Source organism: Aphanomyces astaci (assembly GCF_000520075.1).
Source record: "Aphanomyces astaci strain APO3 unplaced genomic scaffold supercont1.17, whole genome shotgun sequence".
NCBI lineage: Eukaryota > Oomycota > Saprolegniomycetes > Saprolegniales > Verrucalvaceae > Aphanomyces > Aphanomyces astaci.
In genome coordinates, this window is record NW_009798280.1 from 183845 (window position 1) to 206532 (window position 22688).

At 53.8% G+C, this 22688-nt stretch overlaps 9 protein-coding genes across 14 annotated transcripts in view; 5 read left to right on the plus strand and 4 right to left on the minus strand.

Moving 5' to 3' along the window:
- The window catches only part of H257_07916 (hypothetical protein), a 5193-nt gene extending 3080 nt beyond the window's left edge, over positions 1-2113 (minus strand). For 2 of the 3 annotated variants that reach the window (XM_009833612.1, XM_009833611.1), the window contains exons 1-6: positions 1997-2113; positions 1563-1941; positions 1374-1513; positions 806-979; positions 370-753; positions 135-311 (exon numbers count right to left, since the gene is read on the minus strand). In XM_009833612.1, the coding sequence (XP_009831914.1) occupies positions 135-311; positions 370-753; positions 806-979; positions 1374-1513; positions 1563-1941; positions 1997-2095 (1353 nt within the window). In that variant the 5' untranslated portion in view covers positions 2096-2113. Of the gene's footprint in view, positions 1-134; positions 312-369; positions 754-805; positions 980-1373; positions 1514-1562; positions 1977-1996 lie in introns of those variants that run through there. The other variant, XM_009833610.1, reaches the window with a different exon arrangement.
- A 111-nt stretch (positions 2114-2224) lies between these two features.
- On the plus strand, positions 2225-6163 carry H257_07917 (hypothetical protein). 3 transcript variants are annotated; one of them, XM_009833615.1, is made up of 12 exons: positions 2225-2297; positions 2367-2597; positions 2661-3083; positions 3149-3300; positions 3355-3557; positions 3623-3759; positions 3869-3980; positions 4036-4320; positions 4389-4700; positions 4743-4872; positions 5016-5375; positions 5460-6163. In XM_009833615.1, exons 1-12 carry the CDS (start codon positions 2254-2256, stop codon positions 6047-6049), a joined length of 2979 nt encoding a protein of 992 aa, XP_009831917.1. In that variant the 5' UTR covers positions 2225-2253; the 3' UTR covers positions 6050-6163. The 3 variants fall into 3 exon arrangements, with proteins under 3 accessions (XP_009831917.1, XP_009831916.1, XP_009831915.1); XM_009833614.1 differs by having other exon boundaries at positions 5016-6163; XM_009833613.1 differs by lacking the exons at positions 2225-2297; positions 2367-2597; positions 2661-3083 and having other exon boundaries at positions 3087-3300.
- A 67-nt stretch (positions 6164-6230) lies between these two features.
- On the plus strand, positions 6231-9322 carry H257_07918 (hypothetical protein; the record flags this gene model as incomplete). Its single annotated transcript, XM_009833616.1, has 6 exons — positions 6231-6858; positions 6903-7264; positions 7681-7959; positions 8003-8227; positions 8779-9002; positions 9058-9322. The coding sequence occupies 6 exons, from the start codon at positions 6231-6233 to the stop codon at positions 9320-9322; spliced, it is 1983 nt and encodes a 660-aa protein (XP_009831918.1).
- A 192-nt stretch (positions 9323-9514) lies between these two features.
- Positions 9515-11330, minus strand: H257_07919 (hypothetical protein). Its single transcript, XM_009833617.1, has 5 exons — positions 10897-11330; positions 10722-10853; positions 10439-10657; positions 9859-10360; positions 9515-9794 (listed from the first exon to the last, which is right to left on the minus strand). Exons 1-5 carry the CDS (start codon positions 11301-11303, stop codon positions 9630-9632), a joined length of 1425 nt encoding a protein of 474 aa, XP_009831919.1. The 5' UTR covers positions 11304-11330; the 3' UTR covers positions 9515-9629.
- Positions 11331-11479: 149 nt separating this feature from the next.
- On the plus strand, positions 11480-12601 carry H257_07920. 2 transcript variants are annotated; one of them, XM_009833619.1, is made up of 3 exons: positions 11480-12117; positions 12183-12289; positions 12357-12601. In XM_009833619.1, the coding sequence occupies exons 1-3, from the start codon at positions 11578-11580 to the stop codon at positions 12385-12387; spliced, it is 678 nt and encodes a 225-aa protein (XP_009831921.1). In that variant the 5' UTR covers positions 11480-11577; the 3' UTR covers positions 12388-12601. The 2 variants fall into 2 exon arrangements, with proteins under 2 accessions (XP_009831921.1, XP_009831920.1); XM_009833618.1 differs by having other exon boundaries at positions 11480-12289.
- A 530-nt stretch (positions 12602-13131) lies between these two features.
- On the plus strand, positions 13132-16963 carry H257_07921 (pyruvate carboxylase). The gene is made up of 2 exons (XM_009833620.1): positions 13132-14832; positions 14947-16963. Exons 1-2 carry the CDS (start codon positions 13171-13173, stop codon positions 16837-16839), a joined length of 3555 nt encoding a protein of 1184 aa, XP_009831922.1. The 5' UTR covers positions 13132-13170; the 3' UTR covers positions 16840-16963.
- Positions 16964-17523: 560 nt separating this feature from the next.
- On the minus strand, positions 17524-18365 carry H257_07922 (hypothetical protein). Its single transcript, XM_009833621.1, has one exon. It carries the CDS (start codon positions 18335-18337, stop codon positions 17537-17539), a length of 801 nt encoding a protein of 266 aa, XP_009831923.1. The 5' UTR covers positions 18338-18365; the 3' UTR covers positions 17524-17536.
- A 706-nt stretch (positions 18366-19071) lies between these two features.
- Positions 19072-19954, minus strand: H257_07923 (hypothetical protein). Its single transcript, XM_009833622.1, has one exon. It carries the CDS (start codon positions 19928-19930, stop codon positions 19127-19129), a length of 804 nt encoding a protein of 267 aa, XP_009831924.1. The 5' UTR covers positions 19931-19954; the 3' UTR covers positions 19072-19126.
- A 623-nt stretch (positions 19955-20577) lies between these two features.
- Positions 20578-22512, plus strand: H257_07924 (hypothetical protein). Its single transcript, XM_009833623.1, has 2 exons — positions 20578-20874; positions 20935-22512. The coding sequence occupies exons 1-2, from the start codon at positions 20635-20637 to the stop codon at positions 22345-22347; spliced, it is 1653 nt and encodes a 550-aa protein (XP_009831925.1). The 5' UTR covers positions 20578-20634; the 3' UTR covers positions 22348-22512.
- The last annotated feature ends 176 nt before the right edge of the window (positions 22513-22688 follow it).

Here is a 22688-nt window from a genome sequence, read left to right on the forward strand (position 1 = left end):
ATATATACATATATTTTATATTACAGCTTTGATATATATATATTACAGATATGTTAACTATATATATATGATATAATTTATTTATTTTTCCATATTATATATATAATATCTTTGTCCGTATGAATCCAAAGTACCTCGAGCCGCGCAATGGTGTCGTTGGCATGGGCCAGGGCAATTGAATTGGACTTGTGGTTGCTGGACGACGCGACTTGCGCCGCCCGACTGGCCGCGAGCAGCTCTTCTAAATGGGCACGTTCTCGCTCGAGTAGATCCATTTTCAATCGTTGCTCCATGTGCAATCCCCTGGCTGCCTACTCCTCCATTAGTATATATCACACATATATATTTATATATATACAACAACCGTACCGCGAGCTGTCCGTCCACGACAGCCACTCGTTGCGCCATGGCGTTAAACTCGTTCTGGCTATCCCGAAGTTGCTGCGATTCCTTTGCAAGTTTCTTCTCGAGGGCGTCCAGCGCCATGGATTTCTCGACAACTTTAGCTTCGGCGTCGGCAGTCACCCGCCGGAGCTGTCCATCTCGCTCCACTTGCACGTCCTTAAGCGTCCGGTCCAGCTGCCGCTCACGCTCCTTCAGATTGTCTTCGAGCAGCGCCAGCCGCCGGCTTTCATTTGCATGTTTCATGGCTTCAACGTCCATACTTGAGAGCAACTGCCGCTCCTTCGACCGCACACTGTCGAGCTCTCGCAGCAACGTCTGGCGCAACTCAAACAGGTCGCTCTCAAGTTGCTACAGAACGACCGTAATTGGAGTTGCTGAATTCGATAAATGTACGAAGAACCTGGCGGTGGTCGGCAAATTCGAGGCGAAGCCGCGCCTCGGCATCGGCCAACCCGTCGGCTTTCGCGGCATATTCGGCTTGAAGCGCCGCTCGAAACTTGTCCGATTCCTGGGCATGTCGTTTGCGCTCCTCCATGCGCATGATGGAGATGTCCATGGCTCGGATACGCTCAATCTAATGCAAATGTACGATTTCGATATATAGTTATAGATGAATATGTATCGAGATGAAAGCCATCGCTTTATGATTCAGTAGTATCATACTTCGAAGTATACTGTATTCTTTGAAGTATTTCAATACATCGATGGCACTTCATTTTGGTATATATATATATATATATATATTGAGAATTTCGATAAGAAATATATCTCTTGGGTTCACCTATTTTTACAATATATATAACTATATATTTGAGAGTTTTGATATAATAGATATATTTCTTGGGATCTCTTTTTTTTGCAATATATATATATAGTTCGATACTACGTAGTATAACGTTATATTTGATCACGGTCAATATATATTTTTAGGAGAGTTTAGATATTAATATTAAAAAGTATACTATTACCTCCTTTTGAAATTCAACTTGACTCCGCGCGTCGTAGTCTGTCTGGTACGCAACCAACTGCGCTTCGAAGGACCGCTGGTCTTTCTGCATGTTGATGCTCTGGTTCCAGTACATGTCGTCAATGCGCTTCAATTCCGCGTCTAAGCAGGTAGAGCACTTGACAAGAGCATGGTCACGATGATAACGTACCCAGTAGAAACCGGTGATCTTCGTCGAGGGTCTGCGTTTGAATGTCGTGCGACGACACGTCGGCACTGCGTTCCTTTTCCCGGAGCATGTCAATAAGCCACGTGGAAGAAGCGCTTATTGGATCTGGTGCGTTGGGGTCGTTGGGGAGCCGCAACAGCTTTTGAACCATGTCGTCCTGCAAGTCGCAATTCCGAGGTCCGACCTCCGGGACGAACACCGTGAGCGTGTGCTTGAGCTGCTTGGCGTGAAGGTACTGGCAGATCAAACTGTTGGCGACCTTTTCTACAACTGTCCATTCTTGCTCGTTGGTGCTCGCAGCCACCGCCGCAGCGTGCGACGCCTTCTGTAAGGTGTGCACAAACGACGTTCGCAATTGCACCTGCGTAGCCGCATGCATCAGTCGTCACCGTTCCGACAGTACCCCATGAATATACCCGGATTTGATCCACGTAGCCTTCTTGTTGGAACTTGTGGAACAGTTTGCTCTTCATCTGCTCCAGCGACATGGCCGGCTCGTCCGCGGGCAAGTCCATGCCGCTTCGAAATTTGACGCTACAACTGGTATCCGGATAATCATTTTATCCGGCAAATGGTTCCTTCAACATGACTTTCACCCGTGTGACGTTGCCACGTCACGCCATTTCATCTGTACCTTTAGGAACGCTAAATATAGCAGCAGAACAGCAGCATCATGAGCGTGGTCTGTCGTGGCGGCGGACCGACGTATCCCCAGCGGTGGGTAGTAGAAGACCTACCTACATGTACCTTCCTTGTACTACTCCTACCTACCTTCATCTTGGCTAGACCGAAATCGTCGTCTGCATGCAGCGGCAAACTCCTGACCAGCAAGGTGTGCGACCTCCGCGACCCAGACAACCCCATGACCGCGACCGCGACCGCGCCACCGACTCGACCGCAGACGTCGTACAACATGTACCCGTTCCAAGGGATGAACGGTCCGGAAAGAAATGCCCGCATCCGGCACTTGAAGAAACCGAGCTCCGCGTCGTGGTCGCGGTCGTCGTCGCCTCGGCGGTGCGTACATCTCGTTCACATGCCGTAAAAAGTCTCGATGACTCATTGATAACCACGGTGTAGCCCGATTGGTAATAATCACCACCATGGGTTCGATCCCAGCAAACACAGCAACAACCAACATACGAGCCAAGTTCCAACATTGTCATCTGCATCGTCGTCATGGCACGCGGTGCTGCCACGGCCGACGTCGCCGTTGGCCGTGACCCCTGCCGCCGTATTGGACCACCTTGCCCATGAGACCCACCCCCGCGTGAAACCGAGCGACCTGCGGTACATCAACACGTGGCTGCGCAGTTTGGACGACGAGTCCAAGCACTTTACGTCGTATTTTCTGTTTTGCGAGCTCAAGTTCCGTGAGTCGTCGGTGCTCGCGACGGGCAAAGCCATGCCGAACCGGCTGCGCACGGCCGTGGCGTTTCACTGTCTGCAACACGCGACCAGCCTCTTCGGCCGGTACCAGCACGTCCTCGACACAATTTGCCAGTACGGCGACCTTTTTCAAGGCCATTTGGATCATTGTACGATCCATCTGGAATGATATATATTAGGAGCCTAGGGGCAGCGATTTATGCAGACTACGACGTCCGTCTGGCCGACTCACGACGGCCCATCGTGTCCGCGGTCGACTGGTACGACCACGGCATGGCGTATTTCGAGCAGTCCGAGCAACTTCGTGGGCAACTGGTCCGGGTGCAAGCTCGTACGTCGTACACGTCGTCTTCTGAGCAATCTAAACCTGATGGATGGTGCGCAGAATTGGCAGCAGCCGAGACGGAAGCGGAGCGGTTGAAAGACGAAGTGGAGATGCTGACCAGTCAGTGCGACGCCCTCAAACGCCTTCGCGGCCGCAACACGCGGCCGTCTCTTGTCATGCAGCTGCACGACATGGGCGCGATGGACAAGGTGGACATGCTCTTCAAAACGTTTCAGTCGTTCGACGCGCCGAATCGACGCAACGTACGTGTGTGGATGGTCCAGAGTTCGGAACCCCAAAGTCGTGATTTTATTGGCTGCTGCGGTAGATCTTGGTGGGATTGATCCAGACAGTGGAGCAGAATTTGAGCGCCGAGATGCTGTTTGACGTGGTGCAGGCCATGGCCCACGACGAAGGCGAGCGCCTCGCGGAGATGCTCGTGCGCGAGTACGGCGTCAGCGCCGTGTACGTCTAGAGCTTCTACAGCAACTTTACTCCAATGACTCGTCAACGTTGCTATTCTCTGAACCAACTACTCCTGATTGAATTTATTCCCAACCAATCGTATTGTTAGGAAAAAGCCCACTGCTAATGAACACATGAAGAAATTGAAGCGGTTTGTGACAGGGTTTGGCTCGACGTTGAAAGAAGTGAATAAACCTGCAATTGGCACCCCAAGTGACGTGGTACAATGACGTTATCGTGTGTGACGACGTAATGACGTTATCGAGGCCTTATCAGGTCGACCAAACCAACAACGCAGCCGAGTTGCAAGCCGAGCGCGCGACGTTTGAAAAGATGCTGCTGCTCAAGACGGAAATGCAATCGCTCAAGGAAAACCACGAAGTGGAACTGCAGTTTGAACTGGACAAAACCAAGTTGCTTGAGGAAGAGTGCAAGGAGCTAATGACCAAATACCAGGACGCACTCAAGCGCATCCCCAAGCCGGCGCAGGTCATGGACCATGGCGTCCAAGTCGACATGGCGGCCGCAGATGCCACCAAGCGCAAGAAGAAGCGCGGAGATGTATGCAGTTGTCCTGTCATGACATGTTTTGTCTATGAATATGCATGTTCAAACGGGGTTGGGTCTAGGACCTCGACGGCCTCGACGAAGACGGATTCCGCGGCATCTCGGACGTGATCGCCGACGCCAACTTGCCGGCGAAGAAGATCCGCAAAATCTTCTCAAAAAAACACGCCATGGCCCTTGATGACGTGGCAGGCACGATTGCGAGTCTGTACCAAGCTAAGATGACCCAGGACATCCACGACGACTACAACGGCAAGCCTCGGTCGGGGTTCCTCGGTCTCGTGGAAGACTTGTTCATCTTGTACTACGGACTCAAGGAGTTGGCCATCGGCCAGCTCATCTGCATCGACACGGCGATCCACAAGTTTTGCGAGGTACATGCTCCATGGGAACACGTGTCGTCATAATCAGGATAGAACAACGCCCGGGTGCGACTCTTTGGCATCCTCATCGGGTCCAACGCCGCCGTGTGCGCCACACAGCCCATGGGACCGTCGCCAGAAGCCATCGACTTCTTTCTCTTTCTTGTTGGCGTGCTCTTTCACGGTACTACATAAATCGTGGAGGACCTACATTTTGGTTTGGAATGATGGTCTGGATACCATCTTCAACAAATAGAGTGTTGGTCGTTTTGGGTGCAATCTTCAAGTGTAGACTTTGAATGTTGGTGGATCTAAACTTGGTTGCAGTGGGCCACTACACAACCCAGTACGACCACGCTCTGGCCGTGGCAAAGCTGCTCAAGTCCCGGTTCGGAGATGGTATTCCGCACAGCCCCCATAGCACACGCATCAACGTCCAGGAAGCGGTGCATGTGGTGCAGATCGCGTTTGCGTTCGACTCGACGACCGACAGCTCCGAGCACACCGAGTGCATCCAGCTCGTGCAAGCGTTGGCCCTCAACGACACGATCGACATCGACCAGTTCCTCGAGCAAGTGATGTTGCACTGGTTTGCCATGTACGACAGCCAAGTCGCGTTCATGCAAAAGCTGTTTCACAGCATGGACCACGACAACAACGGCGTGCTCGAGTTCCACGAGTTTAGAGGTAACCAGAAAGTTTTCTTTGGGGGTTTAAGAATGATAGTCATACGAGGCTTTCTTTAATGCCGAATGATGGTCCTACTACTAGGCATGGTGCACAAGCTGGACCCTGAGATGACCCAGCGTGACTCGCTGGTCATGTACAACAGAGTCGCGGGCGCCGACAACGTGATCGACTGCAAGGAGTTCGTCGCGTGCATGATCAGTCACCAGCAGCACCTCATCTTGAAGACGTACTTTGGGAATGCCACCCTCCGCCCGAACCCTGGGCGTCGCGCGAGCCTCAAGTTTCAGCCGGAGAAGACATTGATGCACTTGTCCACGCTTCGGGACACCGTCAAGTCTACCGCGCAGTTACCGATGGACGATTCCGCGACTAAAGAAGTAGGTAGCGATGAAGACAACGAACGAACCATTGGTCATGCGGAAGAAATGAGCGGGGGCGCACTGCCAAGACGGGAGTCGTTCGCGCAACTTCCATGCAACATCCTCGGGCGGCTGCGCGAGATGGCGACTCGAGGTCTGTCCGACGAGTTCATCGTGGAAGACAACAAGGGCTATGGATTGACGGGTCCAGCATCTGCATCGAAGAGGAGGTCGTTCTCTTCCGAGGACTGGGACACCAACATGGACGACATCATCAACTCCGTCATTGCCAGGGATGGCGAGTTGGGATAACTTTTACTGTAATTCAAGTTTAGCCAATCCGATTGCGTTCAACGAAATGCTCGAAATGGCGGCCTTTGATACGTCTAAAAGCTTTCTTTTAAGCCAATCAATGTTTGTTTTTGCGATATCTTCGAAATCATGCGCGGTGATTGGATAAAATGACCGTTACAACCATTTACGAAGTTGGGGCATGACCTCCAAGACGATCCCACGCAAGCAACCGATGTCCCCCTCGTCGTCCAAGCCGTCAGAGTCGATGTCGCCGCGGCACAACACATCTGCTGCGCGGACGTCGTCGAATCCGGAGGACATCATGATGCTCTTTGATAAAATCTGCAGCGACTACTTCATGGCGCGATACGCGAGCACCGACAGCGGGCGGCACATCCTCTTGTCGTCGCTGACAAAGCTGTGTCGCGTGATCAACCGCCAACAAGTCAGCGACAAGATGAACGCGCGGATCGCAGCGTACTGCGACGCGTTGGTGGCCGATGCTCGGAAGAAGGAGCACGACATGAAGCGCGCGGCGAAGGACGACATCCAGATCGAAGTGGCGCTGCGCGACTGGATGAAGCCCAAGTTTCTGCATCTGCTCGAGGAAATGCGACTAGAGTTCGAACTCAACTACACGGGGTCGATGCCCGACGTGGTGGGGAAGGAAGTGGCCGCGCTCGGCGAGATCCGCATCGAGGGATGGCTGCGCAAGAAAGGCGCGCACGTCAACCTATGGCGCGAGCGGTACTTTATGATTCGGTCGTCGGCCAACGGCACCCACATCCTGTGCTACTTTCGTAAAAAAGGCGACCGAGAGCCTCGAGGTACCTCCATCACCGTCGTATATCATATTGGGACCTTGTCATAGGGTGGTACGTGCTGGGGCCGGGCTGCACCGTGGACGAAGTGCGCGAGTCCCCGAGTCTCATGGAGTCGAAGAAGCTCTTTACCTTTCGCATTCGGCACTACTCGAACAAGCTCACGGACGACAACTCGAACGGATCGTCCGAGGAAGGGGCCGACATGCTGCCGCCGCCGCCGCAGACCGCTTCGGTCCAGACATCCCAGCCGCCACCCCCCTTCCCATCCCATCCCCCTTCGCTCCTCTCCAGCTCTTCGTCCGGTGATGGCTTTGACTTCAACTTTGACCCCAAGGCGAACATCAAGAAAGCGCGCATGAAGAAAATGGCCGTCGCCGCCACCGCCGCCACTGCCGCCACTGCCACGTTGGTATGTCTTTGCGTGTGTGTGCCAACCTATCGCATATATATATATATATATATATATATATATATATATATGAATAATATTTTGATGGTTATGAGTTATATATATATATGCCCATCTAGAATGAAGTTTGTATCGTTTGTATCCAAAACGTCTCCAAAGTCGATACTACTATCCTGTATGCATCTGTCCATATCGTGAGACTACTGCTTCTTCCACACTACCGTATATACAGTATATATATATATAAATTTATATATATATAAATAAATAAATATATATATACTAGTGCGTCAGATCTACAATATAGAATAATTCCACGTCGATGATGTCCATTGGATATATATATATCAAATCGAAACATGAAATCGATGATACACTATATCAATCTCTCAACCTAATTGCGGATGCATATGTAGGTTCTCACGGGCGGGTTGGCCGGAATCGGCATGGTAGGCGTAGGCGCGGCGGCGTTCTCGTCGGCGGCCCTCACCGCGTCGGCGGGGTCGTACCTGACCAAGACACACACGGCGCCCATCGCGCTCGCCGCCGAGTCGCTTGAGACAGCCATCTGGTGGCGGAACTGCCTTCTCGAGTGCATCACGCAGGCCGAGCACCACTGGCGCAAGTACGTCCAGTGGTACTTGGCCCAGGACGACAACGACGAGTCTCTCGGGGACCCCATGTTGGTGGCACCCGTACCGACGGGCGCGACCCCCCCCCCCCCCCCTCGTCGTCCAGCCAGCATCGATTGGCCCCACCCCTCGACCAATCAAGAAACAGCTGGCGTGGCTGCGACATGTGTTGGTAGGGGCCACCCATCGCTCGTGGACGCTGCATGCCCAAACCACCAACCTCCGCGTCCACCGCCTCCGCCATCCCACGACGACGCATGCCGCCGTGTTGAAGGCATCGCTGTCCATCCCTGGTGCGTCGGCCGCCCAGGTCTTTGACATGCTCTACCAGGTCCGTGCTACGACTGCTGTGTTGAATACTACGTGTGATACTGTGACATGTGTATACCCGTCGTCACATCTTGTCCAAAGCAACTTGTCATGTGAATCTCTCACCTTTAGTTAAACATGGTGTTTGGCTACAAGTGACACTGTATGACCAGCAGAATCAAAGTTGATAGTGTCCGTTTATGCAGCTATGGACTCTTGTGCTGATTGATTCTTTGCCAAATCTATCGATATATCGATTCTTCGTTGTCCTGATGTTTGTATGTCGTCCAGTATCACATTAATTTCAGTCACACACTAATTCAATGTTGAATATATTGATCGAATGTGAGTGGATCATTTGATTGGCTAGTTGATTCGTGTTCTCGGTTTTGATTGGTCGTATATCGATTGTCATTGTCGATTTGGTGATTCTGCTCATACTCGATGGAGCACCACCCAAACACTCCAATTTCAAATATATCGACTTGACAATCATGAGGATGATCGTATTGCATATAAATATATATTTATGTACACAACATGTATCGAACGTCGTGGTGATGTGTTGTATAGCTCGACAGTCCATTCTACATGGCCAACAGCGTCATCCAACACGCCAAGATCGTCGCTTCTGTCGATACCCACAATGATGTGATGTGGTGGCAGTTGCATCCGGTGGCGCTGTGGCCGGTGGTCGCAGAGGCGCGGGACGCCGTGCTGGCGAGGCACTGGCGGCGCGACGCCAACGGCACGTACGTCCTGGTCTTGCACTCGACCAGTCACCGCGACTGCCCCAGGTAGAAGCCACCACTATGAAAACCGATGAAGTCGTGACGTGGCAGCGTCACGTAGCACTCGACACGTTCGAGCGGACGTGGTGAATGCCAGCTTTGTCGTGGCGCCGCCATCCGTCGAGTACGTTTCAAGTGACAACGACGACACGAGTTGTTTGGTGACGTTTGTGCTGCACATCAACCCCCGCGGGTGGCTCGACTCGGCCGTGGCGGCGCACTTGGCGTACCCGCACAGCTTCACAGTGGCCATGCTCGACATGCTCGTGGATCTCAAGGGTGCATGTGTGGCCCAGCAGTATAAACCACCGCCGAAAACCACTTGACAAGTCCGCTCCAGTACTACCAAAGATGTACTGTAGTAGTTGTCATACTAGCTATTACTTTGAAGTAATAGTATTAGTTATTAGGCGAGAGGACGAAGGAAATACGTACTATTATCGACTCATGATATATTCCTACCTCGTCCACTACTATGAATAATTTTTAAAATTATTTTTTATTCTTTTTTATTAGTTGGATCCTTATGGTACAGTTGTGCCGTGCAGTCGGACAATCATTCGATCGACAACGATGATGGTCTGCCGTTCGAGTGTATGTATATATGTGACAGAGATCTATATTGTATCCATGTTAAATCAATCCCAGCACTTGTGCGGTGAGCGCTCCATGCGTCGCAGCTACTTTTGGTTTCAGTCGGGTCAGCACATGAACGAGCCCGACTTCGACGGCCAACGCCCGCGCCGACGGCACTTGTCGGAGCAACCGACCCAGAGCCGCCACCAACCGCTCGACCGCCTACCAATTAATCAATCACATCATCGACCTCCCACTCTATATAGTCGTCATCACACGCGCTTACTTCTTGATCGTGCGTCGACAACTCCACCGACGATGTCGCATACATGTCGAGGGTTTCTGCGACACCACCCACGACCGTGAACTGCACCGTCCAGTCTAAAGCCAGGTCCACAGTCTGTGCAAAGTTGAACACGATGGCAGATGCGACCGCGGCTGCTGGATGCGAACGCGGCAGGCGATGCCACGTCGACCACACAAACGGCAAGAAGCGTAGCGCATGGGGTGCCAGCAGCGCCGCGGCGGATGGCGTCGCCAGGATGGTCGCAAGGAGACTCAAGTAGACGATACGAAGGGCCGACGAGAAGGTTTCGGCGGACGGTTGGTCCACGTGATCCACGAGAAGCGCGACGACGGACGCAGCGTCGGGGGGTGGGGGGGTCGCCGCCGGGGCCACTTCGGCCACCAGCACCACCACGCGGACGAGACAGAGGGCCATGAATGGATGGCTGTTGTTCGAGGTGGTTTGACGGAGAAGGCGCAAAAGTGCTGGCCACCACATGGACCTGCAAAGCGCCGGTCGGTTGGTTTACTTACTACTAATAGACGGGAACAACTGGACTAGTAATACTAGTAGTACCTACCTGTCGTCGTCGGGCAACGGTGACGGGGGAGACGTGGCTTTGGCATACGCCGCCAGTCGTTGAAACGCCGCAAGGTCCTCCGACGACAACGAATGGACAGCTGAAACGTGTGACAAAATCCGATCCACATGCAATGCGGGGTCGCCACAGATCAAGGGCCGGGTGTAGCTGTCCAAGGACTTTGGGACGACCGTGGCGGCGGCGGCGGTGGGTTGTCGTCTACATGGAAGAGTAAGGTTTCCATCGAGACAATGACGAGAATGACACATGCAAGGACACATACGCAGCGACGTGAGATGGCGCAGTAAGGAATGAAGGTGCTGGGAACGACGGTAGCGGGTTGCCGCCACAGTGCGACTGGACGTTGACGGCCATGTTCGCTTGCATTTGTTCGATCATGGGACGAAACATAGCACTACATGGATCATGTCACAAGATAGCAGGGTGGAGGCACGTACCCCATGGGGGTTGACAAGACTTCGTTCGGAAGGTCCAAGATGTGCTGAGGGATGCTAGTGCCGACGAGGAAGTTGACGACTTCGTTTGAAAAGTTGTTGCAGTTGTTCGTGAGCAAGTTATACGAGGCAGCCGTGAAACGTGGACTCACGTCTTGGAGGAACGCCATAAACGCTTCGTGTGGGACTTGGGTCGTCCCCAGTCGAAGCACTTGCACCGGTGACCCGTACGTTTCGACCACGTATTCGGGAGGGATGGCCTGGATACCGCCACCGAAGAAGTACTCCTTCTCATACACAAAGACTCCCGTGTGCCACACCCCTTCAATCTGTCGGCCTAGAAGCGCGGGCGACATCTGCCGCGCCATGCCACGCGTCAAGTCGTACACATGCAGCACCACCTCGTACATACCACCGGTATCCCTTTCCAAATTTGCCGTCCAAGAAGTTCGGAGGAAAATCAAGACCAACATTCTTGAGTATGTATTAAGGGAGGTTTATATACTCATCGAATATTGAGGTTTTATCCGGATGACAATTTTGATCCTTTCAAGTTTTGGCGGTTTCAACTTCGCACAGCACCCACCATGGATCGAAGGCACGCACCTCGTCGCACTCGTCTCCACAGCCCTATGCATTTGCATTCTAACAATTTCCCAGCTTGTGCAGCAGTTGCGAGGTGCCATGCCGTCGAGTCCCCGTGCACTGCGGTTCCCAGAGACCCTCATGCAGGTGCTGGCTGACCCCAACACAGCCGTCATGTGGGTGGACAACGGCACGTCCATCCAGTTCACGTGCGTGCATCAGCTGAGTCAGGAGGTGCTGCCTCGATACTTTCGGCACAATCGATGGACGAGCTTTCAGCGCCAGCTCAACAATTACGGATTCCTCAAGAAGCGTTTGGGCGGTAATGCCACGACGTACACGTATTGGCATCCCCTCTTTGTCCGACACAAGCCTGAGCTGCTGCATCTAATCACGTCCAAACGGTCCCCGCAGTCGCCCGACGTCCCCTCGCCAAAGAATTTGTCTCACGATCCGCCGCTGAAGAAGTTGTCGCCTCGAATGCTCCATATGAATGCCATCGACAACCCTGCGATGCATCGCGCTGTGCTCGAGTTTCACGGAGATGTTGAAGCGTATCCTTCGGAACCGGTACATGATTTGAGCAACCTGGTGTGGCTGGACGATCTATTGCAAATTACGCCATGTGAAGCCGCCGCGGTAACCTTGTAAATCAAACACCAGATAACTAACACCCTCACTTGCGAACGACCTGTGTGATGCAGACCGGCGATCAAACAGAAAAGGGACAGGTGGCTTTGATTAAGTCGAAGCCCCAAACCCATGCAAGAAACAACAAGTGCAGACTTGGCGAAGTGAGCAGCTGGTTGAGGTATGTAGGAGGTTGGTCGCACCTCCATGTACGGTAATGAGGGAGGCTGTAGCTCACAGGGCCGTAGATGCGGTGGGAAGGAACGAAGCCCGACGTGACACGTCGCAGTCACTGTCGATAAGCCAATCGCATTCATGGGTACAGGACACTACAGCACAGGTAGCCCAATAAAATGGCCGTGCCAAGAGCGTCCGTCAGCTTTGCAAAGACACGACAACAAGCCACGACATATTCATTTATAGAGGTTTGAAGGGGACGGAGCGCGGGCGCCCCGGTTTCGTCCACGGATCAATACTCGCCATAATAAAATTCGGCGTTGTTGACCTTGTTTGCGATATTGGGGCTGGTTCAACAATAAAAAGTGGGATAATAATATTCCGCACGACCCTGAAGATACGTGACGCTTCGGCCTCACACAGATGAAAGCAATTGGATTGGCTCATTCCATGGATTTCGACCAATCAAAACAGATCATTTGTGGTGAGACCACCTTCCTACCTTCCTACTGCGTTCTGCTTGATGTGGTAGGATTGTATGAACTTCCACCTTGGTTTCCACCCTTTAAGGTGACGCGTCGGCCCCATACACGAAACATGCTGTAGCAAATAGTATCAAGCCCTCTGCCCTTTCTCGTGATTGCGTGTGTTGGACGCCGGCGAAGACTGCTCCCTGTACGGACGTCGACGGAGGATTGTGCAATCCTTGCGTCTCGAATCCACCAATGCGAGAGTGTTTTTCGAATCCTCGGCGTTTGATTGGTTCAATCTGTAACAGGGCGCCAGAAATCCATCCGTTTATACAGGTTTCCCTGGGAAAGGTATCCAAAATCTTTCACTTCTCGACTTGACGCGCGGAGCTCAGACGACGACATCTCTAGCACCATGTACCGTCGCCTGCAGCACATCAAGCCAAAGCCCGCGCAGCACAGCATGCTCTCGCGTGATATGAGTCACATCCGCAAGCTCATGGCGGCGAACCGAGGGGAGATCGCCACACGCATCATGCGTGCCGGGAACGAACTCGGCATCCGCACCGTCGGCATCTTTTCGGCCGAAGATCGGTTCACTCAACATCGATACAAGGCCGACGAGTCGTTCTTGGTGGGAAAGGGCAAGAGCCCTGTCGCGGCGTACTTGGACATTGACAGCATTGTGAAAATCGCCAAGGACAACCACGTCGACGCGGTCCATCCCGGGTATGGCTTTTTGTCGGAAAACGTCGACTTTGCCAGAAAGTGCGCGGCGAATGGCATTACATTTGTGGGGCCGACGCCGGAGAACTTGGCAACGTTTGGGGATAAGACGGCGGCGCGTGAGATCGCGATCAAGCACAACGTTCCGGTCGTGCCTGGGACAGATGGCCCAGTGTCGTCGTTGGAGCAAGCGCGCAAGTTCATCGACTCGGGCGTGGGGTACCCAGTGATCATCAAGGCAAGCATGGGCGGTGGCGGCAAGGGCATGCGCGTCGTGCATAACGCCGCAGAGTTGGAAGCCAACTTTTTGCGCGCGAGTTCCGAGGCGTTGGCGGCCTTCGGCGACGGCACCGTGTTCATTGAACGGTATGTGTACAAGCCTCGGCACATTGAAGTGCAGATTTTGGGGGATGGCAAGGGCAACGTGGTGCATTTGTACCATCGCGACTGCTCGGTCCAGCGCCGCCATCAGAAAGTGCTGGAGACGGCGCCGGCGGTGGGCCTTTCCAAGGAAGTCGAAGCCGCCATGATCAACGACGCCGTGCGTCTCACGTCCGCGGCCAAGTACAAGAACGCGGGAACGGTCGAGTTTCTCGTGGACAAGGAAGGACGTCACTACTTTATCGAGGTGAACCCGCGCATCCAAGTCGAGCACGTGATCACGGAAGAGATCACGGGCATCGATTTGGTTCAGAGCCAGATCCGCATTGCCAACGGCGACTCGTTTGAGAGTCTGGGGCTGGTCCAGGACAAAATCAGCGTCCGCGGCCACGCCATGCAGTGCCGCGTGACGACGGAGAACCCCGCGCTCGACTTTCAGCCCGACTCGGGGGTGATCGAAGTGTTTCGGTCGGCTGGGGGCATGGGCATCCGTCTGGACGACGGCCCCGGCTTTGTCGGCGCGCACATCACGCCGCATTACGACTCGCTGCTGGTCAAAGTCACCGCGCACGCCCTCAAGCGCGAAGATTGCGTGCGGAAACTCAAGCGCGCGCTCTCCGAGTTCCGCGTGCGCGGGGTCACGACCAACACGAGCTTCCTGCAGCACGTGCTCGCGCACCCCGACTTTGTCCGCGGGCACGTCGACACATCGTTCATTGCCGACAATCCGCACTTGGTCGCCGCGTCCAAGTCGACCAACCGCGGCCAAAAGATGCTCCGATACATTGGTAACACCATCGTGAACGGCCCTGAGAAGGATTTGGGCGCCACGGGTCCCGCCCCCAGCGCCATGGACCCCCTCGTTCCCGTGCTCTCGGCGCCGTCGGCCCCCCGCGTCGGCAAGTCACTGCGTCAGATTTACGCATCGGAAGGCCCGGCTGCGTTTGCCAAAGCTGTTCGCGACCACAAGGTACGATATATGGATGGATGGATTGGGGCACACTGTTTGACTTGGTCACACTATTTTTTGCTTGTATTGGGTCACACTATTTGATTGTGGTTTTGACAATGAATGTATTCGTAGGGGTTGCTCTTGACCGACACGACGTGGCGGGACGCGCACCAGTCGTTGCTGGCGACGCGAGTCCGCACGCGGGATTTGGAAGCGATTGCGCCGGCGACGGCGATCGCCCTTCGCGACGCGTACTCGATCGAAATGTGGGGCGGCGCCACGTTCGACGTGAGCATGCGCTTCCTCCGTGAAGACCCGTGGGAGCGCCTCGCCAACCTCCGCGCCCTCGTGCCGGACGTTCCGTTCCAGATGCTCCTGCGCGGGGCCAACGCCGTCGGGTACACGAGCTACCCCGACAACGTCGTGTTCAAGTTTTGCGAAAAGGCGCAGCAGACCGGCATGGACGTGTTCCGCGTGTTCGACTCTCTCAACTACGTGGAAAACATGCGCCTGGGCATCGACGCCGTGGGTGCGTCCGGCGGGATCATCGAGGCGGTGGTGTGCTACACGGGCGACGTGTCCGACCCTGACCGCGGTCCGTACAACCTCGACTATTACCTCAACTATACGCGGCAACTGGTCGACCTCGGCATCCACGTGCTGTGCATTAAGGACATGGCGGGGCTACTCAAGCCCCAGGCGGCGACGCTGCTTGTGTCCGCGATCCGCGCCGAGTTCCCCGACCTGCCCATCCACGTGCATACCCACGACACGGCGGGTACGGGCGTGAGCTCCATGCTTGCGTGTGCGTACGCCGGTGCGGACGCGGTCGACTGCGCGACGGACGCCATGTCGGGCACGACGTCGCAGCCGTCCATGGGCGCGCTCGTGGCGGCGCTCAAAAACACGGAGCTCGACACGCGCATCAACCCCGAGCACATTAACGACATCAACGACTACTGGGAAACCATGCGCGGTGTGTACGCACCGTTCGAGTCGGGTCAAAAGTCTGGGTCCGCCGACGTGTACCACCACGAAATGCCAGGCGGACAGTACACAAATCTGCTGTTCCAGTCCAACCAGCTGGGGCTGACGGGGCAGTGGCCAGCCATCAAGAAGGCATACGCGACCGCCAACAAGCTGCTCGGGGATATCATCAAGGTCACCCCGTCCAGCAAGGTTGTCGGCGATTTTGCGCAGTTTTTAGTCCAGAACAAGCTCTCCGAGGACGATGTACTAGCCCAAGCCGAGACGCTGAGCTTCCCCAAGTCTGTGGTCGAGTACTTCCAGGGGTATCTGGGCATCCCGCACCACGGATTCCCCGAAGCGCTTCGGTCCAAGGTGCTCAAGGGGCGCCTCCTACCCAACGGCAAGTCTGTGTTTGAAGGCCGGCCGGGCGCCGAGCTCGCGCCGTACGACTTTACCGCCGCACACCGCGAGCTCGTCGAAGCGTATGGGTCCGACAACATCTCGGAGCTCGACGTGCTGTCCCACGCCATGTACCCCGCCGTGTTTAAGAACTTTATGGAGTTCAAGGACAAGTACGGGTCTCTGCACTTTTTGGACACGCGTACGTTTCTCACGGGTCTGAGTGTGGACAAGGAGATTGAGCTCGAGATTGAGCACGGCAAGACAGTGTTTGTGCGGCTCGTGGCCGTCGGCGGCATCTCCAAGAAGGACGGCACGCGCGACGTGATCTTTGAGCTCAACGGCCGACAGCGCGTGATCAAGGTGGCCGACGAGAACGCCAGCGTGGGCAAGATCGAGAAGCTCAAGGCGAGCCCGAATGTCCCCGGGTCCGTCGGCGCCCCCATGCCTGGCGTGATTGTCGAAGTCAAGGTCCAGCGCGGCCAACAAGTTAAAGCCGGCGAGCCGCTGTGCGTGCTCAGCGCCATGAAGATGGAAACTGTGGTGGCGGCGCCCGTGTCTGGCAAGGTCAAGGAGCTGCATGTGGTTGTGGGCGACAGCTTGAAGGCCGGCGAGCTGGTGGTCGAAATCGACGAGTCGGGCGAAAAGGAGTTGTAAATAAATCTATGGTAGATAACATATTGTCGGATAGTGCGTACGTACAGATAAGTTTGTGTACAGATATATCTACTAGTTAGCAGGATTGCACTGTATCGCATATTGTATACTTCCTCTGTTCCAGGTTACTGCCGACATGTATTTTGATTTGACACAGACAATCGAGCCCTCACTCAATTTGGGCGAATGATACTTTGGGAATTGCATGAATTTTCGCAAAAGATTGGTTTATAATCAGCGCTTAAAGCAATTGTAAGCCAATGAAATATCATAAATATTCGATATTGATAGAAATTGAAGAATTACAGCCAATGAAATGCAAATGTCGCCAGGAACTTGGAACATGCGAATTTTGAAATGTCGGCAGTAACCTGGAACAGAGGAAGTATGAGGTAATAGTATGAATGGAATGATGATACAAGAGGTAGTGCCGAATTCCATCTCTTGCCATGAGCTTTGTAGGTATTAACTACATCATGTATATATAGCTTGTGGACTGTGAATACAGTTAGCAATTGCGACCAGTCCTGTTGTGCGTACAAAAACCTCGTGTAACGTCACTAGTAGAGATATAGTGTCAAGCAAGTCCTAGGGGAATAAATAATGCTGTCAAATGGCGTGGGGGCCATCTAACTGTAATATACTACGTAGTACTTCGAAGTATGTATAGTATATATATATATATTGATATCCACGTTTAAGCATACTCGGGTTGGCCAAACGCGTTTGTGACAGACTCGGCGGGGTTAAAGTTGTCTAGCCAGGCGCAGTTCATGTCAAAGTCAAAGTGGTTGGCCGGGTCATCTTCCTTGTTGTCTGGGAGGAGGGTGGTCGGGGGGAGGGGCAGCGGCGTGGGCGCAAAGATCGAGCTCATGTCAAGGAGGTTGAAGCTCGGGCCATCCGTTTGAATGTGGAGGTTCTCGATGTCGCCCATGACATACGACGGCTGTTGCTTGAACTCTTTCAAGTCCGCCGGGAACATGCGATGGTACGACGTAGGCGTGGATGACGCGGCTAGGAAGTCGGGCATCGAGTTGAGGTGCATGAGGGTGTGGTGGGGTTGGCGGAAGTGCATGTTGTTGTGTGAGTTGGTGGATTTCTGGGACGGCACCTTCTTCCTCGAACTTTCGGGGCTGTTCTTGCGCTTGATCAGGTACAACCGGTCTGGTCGGTTCTGACGAAAGTCGGGATGGGAAAACGTGCAAATGTTGGTCTGCGACTTGGTCCATTTGCGAAACCCAAAGTAGTTGAGCTGGCGCTGGAAGCTCGCGTACTTGGAGTGCTTAAAGTACTTTGGCAAGATGTACTGAGCCATGCGGTCCGTGTCCAGGATTTGAATAGACGATCCGCCGTTGGCCCACGCGATGACTGTGTGGTCCTCCTTGTCGAGGATCTGATACAGGTACCGAAGGAACTTGGGCACGCCCACCTTGCGCTTCTTCGTGCACATGAGATCGTGGTTGGAAGTCGGCGACGAAGGCGCGGAGGCAGTGGACATGACGTCTGAAATCGGGAACTGTCACGGGGTCTAGTAACAATGCCCATGGTCGCCGTCTTGTGGACGAGGGTATTTGTTTGGGTTGCCGAGGTGGTTTCACTGGGCAACTGGCAGCGTGGTCTCTGATTGGTCCATTTCCGTGTACATGGCCAATCAGCGCCCGGCGGTTTCAACAGGTCGACCGTTTCGACGGAGCTGCGGGAAATGCAGGTTTGGCAGTGGCGGAGACCGCCAACGTTCGAAAATCAACGGCCTCGTAGCCCGTTGGTAGGTAGTACGTACGGCAGTAATCGGCGCCTCTCGGTAGATCAGGTCCAAGACGGCGAAACCGTGACCCCCGAAAGGGCACCGCATCTCTCACTTTCGTCCTCGCCACGTCCTTGTCATTATGGTTGCTTTACAAACCAAGGTTGTCTTTAGTTATACATACAGTATAATGGTTGGCCAAAGGTTACCACTTCCATCGTTGTCCTTTGTAGCTACAGTATATCAAGTAGAACCACTGATTCAAGTTACTGTGGTGTGGTGAACGCCAAGTCATCAGTGTAGGTAGATCTCTACTCCATAACTAGTGAATAGTACTACTTCGAAGTACTTCTTAGTAGTTAGTTACCTCGAAGTATCAACGACCAAGTACTCAACAACAGTTCTGGAAGTACTCATACGTTTGAGTATATGTACTATACCAAAGTACTTGAAGTACCTTTGTACTTTGAAGCAAGTACCACGTACTGTACTGTAGTACAACTGTACTTTATTAGGTTAGGTACTACTGTACTCAAGTACCTACTACTCAATGGCCAATTTGACTGCATTATGGTCCTCGTGGTGTTCGGGTGAGGCAGACATCCGCACTCGGTACCGCTTCTTCACGGCCTGCTTCACCTCGTCTTCATCTTCGTCGTCAAAATCCATAAATAAGAGCGGAAACATGCCCACGAGGCATCCAAACGAGATGCCGATCGCCTGCGAAAAGTAACTCACCGCGCGGACATGCGGCATGCGCGCCTGCGTGGACGACAGCTGGGGGTCCTGGATGCCTAGTTTACGAGCGAAGGATTCGATGACCCCGCCGAGACTGAGCCCTGCAACGTCGGCGACGCAGTTTCCAAGGCCGACCGCCGCGACGAGGGAGATGGGGAACATGAGGCGGATGTTCGTTTCGAGGAAGTCGCCGGCTGTGAGCATGATGAGGTTGTCCACGACACCAAATCCAATGAACGGAATGCCGGATGCGAGCATGACGAGGCGGAGCTGGTGCGCCGTTGGCGGTTCCATGGAACTATGCCCGATCGAACTCGACAGGGTCTTGGGCAAGAATTGGGATGTGATGTACGAATGAAACTCCACCGCCGTCAGCTTGCCGTCTTGGTTCACGTCGGCATCTGCAAAGTGTTTTTCCAGGTTGAAGTCCTTCTTGTGGTTTGCCAACACCCTCGTGATCACCACTTCTTTGTCTGAGATTGACAGCGCCTCAAAGTCGTTCACGACCTTCGTTACGCTGTCCTTCTTCCGCTTCTGCATGACACTTGTCGCCTTTCGAATGCGATGGCCTTGCCGGACCTGCCCAAAGTACGCCTTGATCACTCGCATCGTGATTGACCTCTTCGAGTGTCACCGAAAATATATATCTTCATCACGACCGCAATCCATAGCATACAAACTCTCATATCATGGCACAATTTATATTATTAGGGCGATAAGCTTGAATTCAGTATGGGAAGAGTGCAATAAGAAAAAACAAGAGTACTACATAATAGTAGTAAGTAGTAGTACAGTACTGTATGGGGAGATCTTTCCTCGCTTAACACCCACGGCCACACGTTGATGCCGCCTGCCAACGGGTTACTCTTGGGGGTGGTCCGTGCTTACAACGAGCACCATACTACCCCTACCTCATCTTACGTCCTGACAACGTCATAGCGCAATGCTTTTTGTGGACGGGAATGCCCAAGCGATGCTCCATAGTACTCGGTTGTAAGCTCGTGTACTTACCAAATTGCAAACTTGGAGTAGTAAATACTAGTAGTACATAGCATTTTCAATCTTCTTACACCTATACAAAGCACACGTCCAAACGCGGTAGCGTCAAGCTACAGTAGAGAAGTATTATTACCGCCTTGTAACTCGTCAAATATTATCACACCGGTCACGTGTCGTCACATTCATTCCGACGTCGACGGGAATGCATGTACCGTTGAAGGGAATGAATGTGTCATGACCACGTTGTTGTGCGTGGTCCAAGTCATTTACTCCGGAGTACACTGTTAATTTGTCAATCAAGTCCGTCGACGAACATGCAGCCAGTGTCGTCGGTCGCGTTGGCGCTCGCCATGTTGAGTGTATGGCTGTTCACGAGCCAGGCCGTGGCCGCTAGCTCCCCACCTCACCCCACTGGACGAAGTGTGGCGGACAACGCTCGACTGGCCATTGCGTTTGTGCAGAGCCAAATGGCATTGTATCCCATTCCTGGCATGGGGCTGTCGGTCGTGTACGAGAATGAGACGGTGCTTTCTTATGGGTTTGGCACGAAGGAGGTACTTTGATTTCGCTCCGTTCAAACGTTTAGCTAATATGGGACGATGTCACACATCTAGTTTGGAAACCCCAACGCGCCCGTGACGTCAGACACGATGTTTCAGATTGGGTCGTTCTCCAAGACATTCATTGCCATGGGCATAGCCAAGTTGGTGGACGAAGGCCGGATGAACTGGACGGACACGGTCAAGACGCACTTGCCCTGGTTCAAGCTGTACGACAAGTACGCAGAACAGCACACAACGCTGGCCGACTTGCTCGCTATGAACTCTGTGTTTGGTGACCACGAAGGGGACGTCCCGTTCATGATTGGCGTGTTCGAAACCGAGCGGGAAATGGTCCAACGCCTAGCGGACCTGCCCACCTCCCGCCGCCTCCGCCCCGGGTATGCTTATTCGAACGTCAACTACGCCATTCTGGGCCAAGTCCTGGAAGCAGCGACCAACCAAACGTGGGAAGCGTATCTGAACCAGACGATCTGGCAGCCGTTGGGCATGACGAGCACCGTGGGGCGAGTCGCGAGCCTCCCGACCCATCAGCTCGCCCAGCTGTCAAGTGGCCATCTCTTTTGCAAACACCATGTCGCAGGGCCGTTCAATTTGGTCAACGACTCGAGCATTTACATGACGACCGACAACTCGTACATTGCCGCGGGCTCGATCATCACATCCATCGCTGACATTTCCAAGTTTTCGGCTTTTCTGCTGAGAAAAGGTCGAGGGATCTTTTCGTCCAACAGTCGCGTCGTGGCCGATATGCTCACGGGGCACAGCATCTCCACGTCCCTAGGAGGCCCCGGATCGCCCGTGTACATGTACGACGACGTGCGGGCGCGGTCCGGAAACGTGTGGGGCGTCGGCTACGGCTTCGATTTGGTCGGCCCCGCGATGTTTGGCCACAGGTACTTTGACAAGGGCGGCGACACGATCACGTTCAAGACGCGCAACGGATGGGTGCCCCAACGGGAATTGGGGGTCGTGGTCGTGGCCAACGCCCAGCGAATGGGGGGCGACGCGGCGGCGGGAACAGCGGTGGACCGCGTCGCTGCGTATGTCCTGGGGTTGTTCATGAACGAGCCGGTGGAAGGGCTGGATGCCCGGCTGCAGCGGGCGCTGGACATCGTGCATGCGAGGCGAGCGTCAGTGCCGCCGACCCCCGTCTGCGACGTGCATGTGTTCCAAGGGGTACCGATGGAAAAGGACGTTGGCAACCAGCCAACAAGTCTCGACGGTGTAAGAGATGTCGTTGGAACTTATGTAGCTCCGTTCTACGGTCGTGTGACTGTGACGTGGCAAGACGAGAAGCTCACGATGCAGTACGGCCAATACGCTGGACGCCTCCTGGCCACAGAAACCAAAGGCGTGTACACGTGGGCGGCGCGGACGTTCCTGGCAGACGCTCCCGTGGAGTGGTCCTCGACCAATCACAGCCGCGTGATTGAGTTTGCAGGAGCGACGTTTGTGTCCGAGTAGATTGAACAAGTCGTAGCATGATGGCACCAGTGTGTTGTGTGTGTGTGGATGGGTACAAGTCTGATAGAACTACATTGCTGGTAAAGCTGTGACAGAGTTGAATACTAGGTGACGATAACAATCTGTTGCGTGCATGGTATACATGCAACTACTATTGGAACGTCGTCGTCGTTCCCAACGTGCGCGGAGTTGAGCGGATAGACTGGGTTTGTGTGCACAGGCGTATCGTACAGATTGGCACTGTCGACTTTCAACGGGCATTACTGAATACAGCCACGTCCTGTAAGTATACAGTAGCGCTTCCCCGCGCAGCCATATCCGATGACAAGAACGTTTGCAAG

Excerpts from the sequence above, each read along its gene's own strand:
- H257_07917 (XM_009833615.1), top strand. The coding sequence starts at position 2,254 with ATGAGCGTGGTCTGTCGTGGCGGCGGACCGACGTATCCCCAGCG. Across the intron at positions 3,558-3,622 it reads ACGCGCCGAATCGACGCAAC|ATCTTGGTGGGATTGATCCA; the intron begins GTACGTGTGTGG and ends CTGCTGCGGTAG. Across the intron at positions 5,376-5,459 it reads CGAGTTCCACGAGTTTAGAG|GCATGGTGCACAAGCTGGAC; the intron begins GTAACCAGAAAG and ends TCCTACTACTAG.
- H257_07919 (XM_009833617.1), bottom strand. The coding sequence starts at position 11,303 with ATGTACGAGGTGGTGCTGCATGTGTACGACTTGACGCGTGGCATGGCG. Across the intron at positions 10,658-10,721 it reads GCGCCATCTCACGTCGCTGC|ACGACAACCCACCGCCGCCG; the intron begins GTATGTGTCCTT and ends TCTTCCATGTAG. Across the intron at positions 10,361-10,438 it reads CCGTTGCCCGACGACGACAG|GTCCATGTGGTGGCCAGCAC; the intron begins GTAGGTACTACT and ends GGCGCTTTGCAG.
- H257_07920 (XM_009833619.1), top strand. The coding sequence starts at position 11,578 with ATGCCGTCGAGTCCCCGTGCACTGCGGTTCCCAGAGACCCTCATGCAG. Across the intron at positions 12,118-12,182 it reads CGCCATGTGAAGCCGCCGCG|ACCGGCGATCAAACAGAAAA; the intron begins GTAACCTTGTAA and ends TGTGTGATGCAG. Across the intron at positions 12,290-12,356 it reads GAAGTGAGCAGCTGGTTGAG|ATGCGGTGGGAAGGAACGAA; the intron begins GTATGTAGGAGG and ends ACAGGGCCGTAG.
- H257_07921 (XM_009833620.1), top strand. The coding sequence starts at position 13,171 with ATGTACCGTCGCCTGCAGCACATCAAGCCAAAGCCCGCGCAGCACAGC. Across the intron at positions 14,833-14,946 it reads AAGCTGTTCGCGACCACAAG|GGGTTGCTCTTGACCGACAC; the intron begins GTACGATATATG and ends ATGTATTCGTAG.
- H257_07922 (XM_009833621.1), bottom strand. The coding sequence starts at position 18,337 with ATGTCCACTGCCTCCGCGCCTTCGTCGCCGACTTCCAACCACGATCTC.
- H257_07923 (XM_009833622.1), bottom strand. The coding sequence starts at position 19,930 with ATGCGAGTGATCAAGGCGTACTTTGGGCAGGTCCGGCAAGGCCATCGC.
- H257_07924 (XM_009833623.1), top strand. The coding sequence starts at position 20,635 with ATGCAGCCAGTGTCGTCGGTCGCGTTGGCGCTCGCCATGTTGAGTGTA. Across the intron at positions 20,875-20,934 it reads ATGGGTTTGGCACGAAGGAG|TTTGGAAACCCCAACGCGCC; the intron begins GTACTTTGATTT and ends TCACACATCTAG.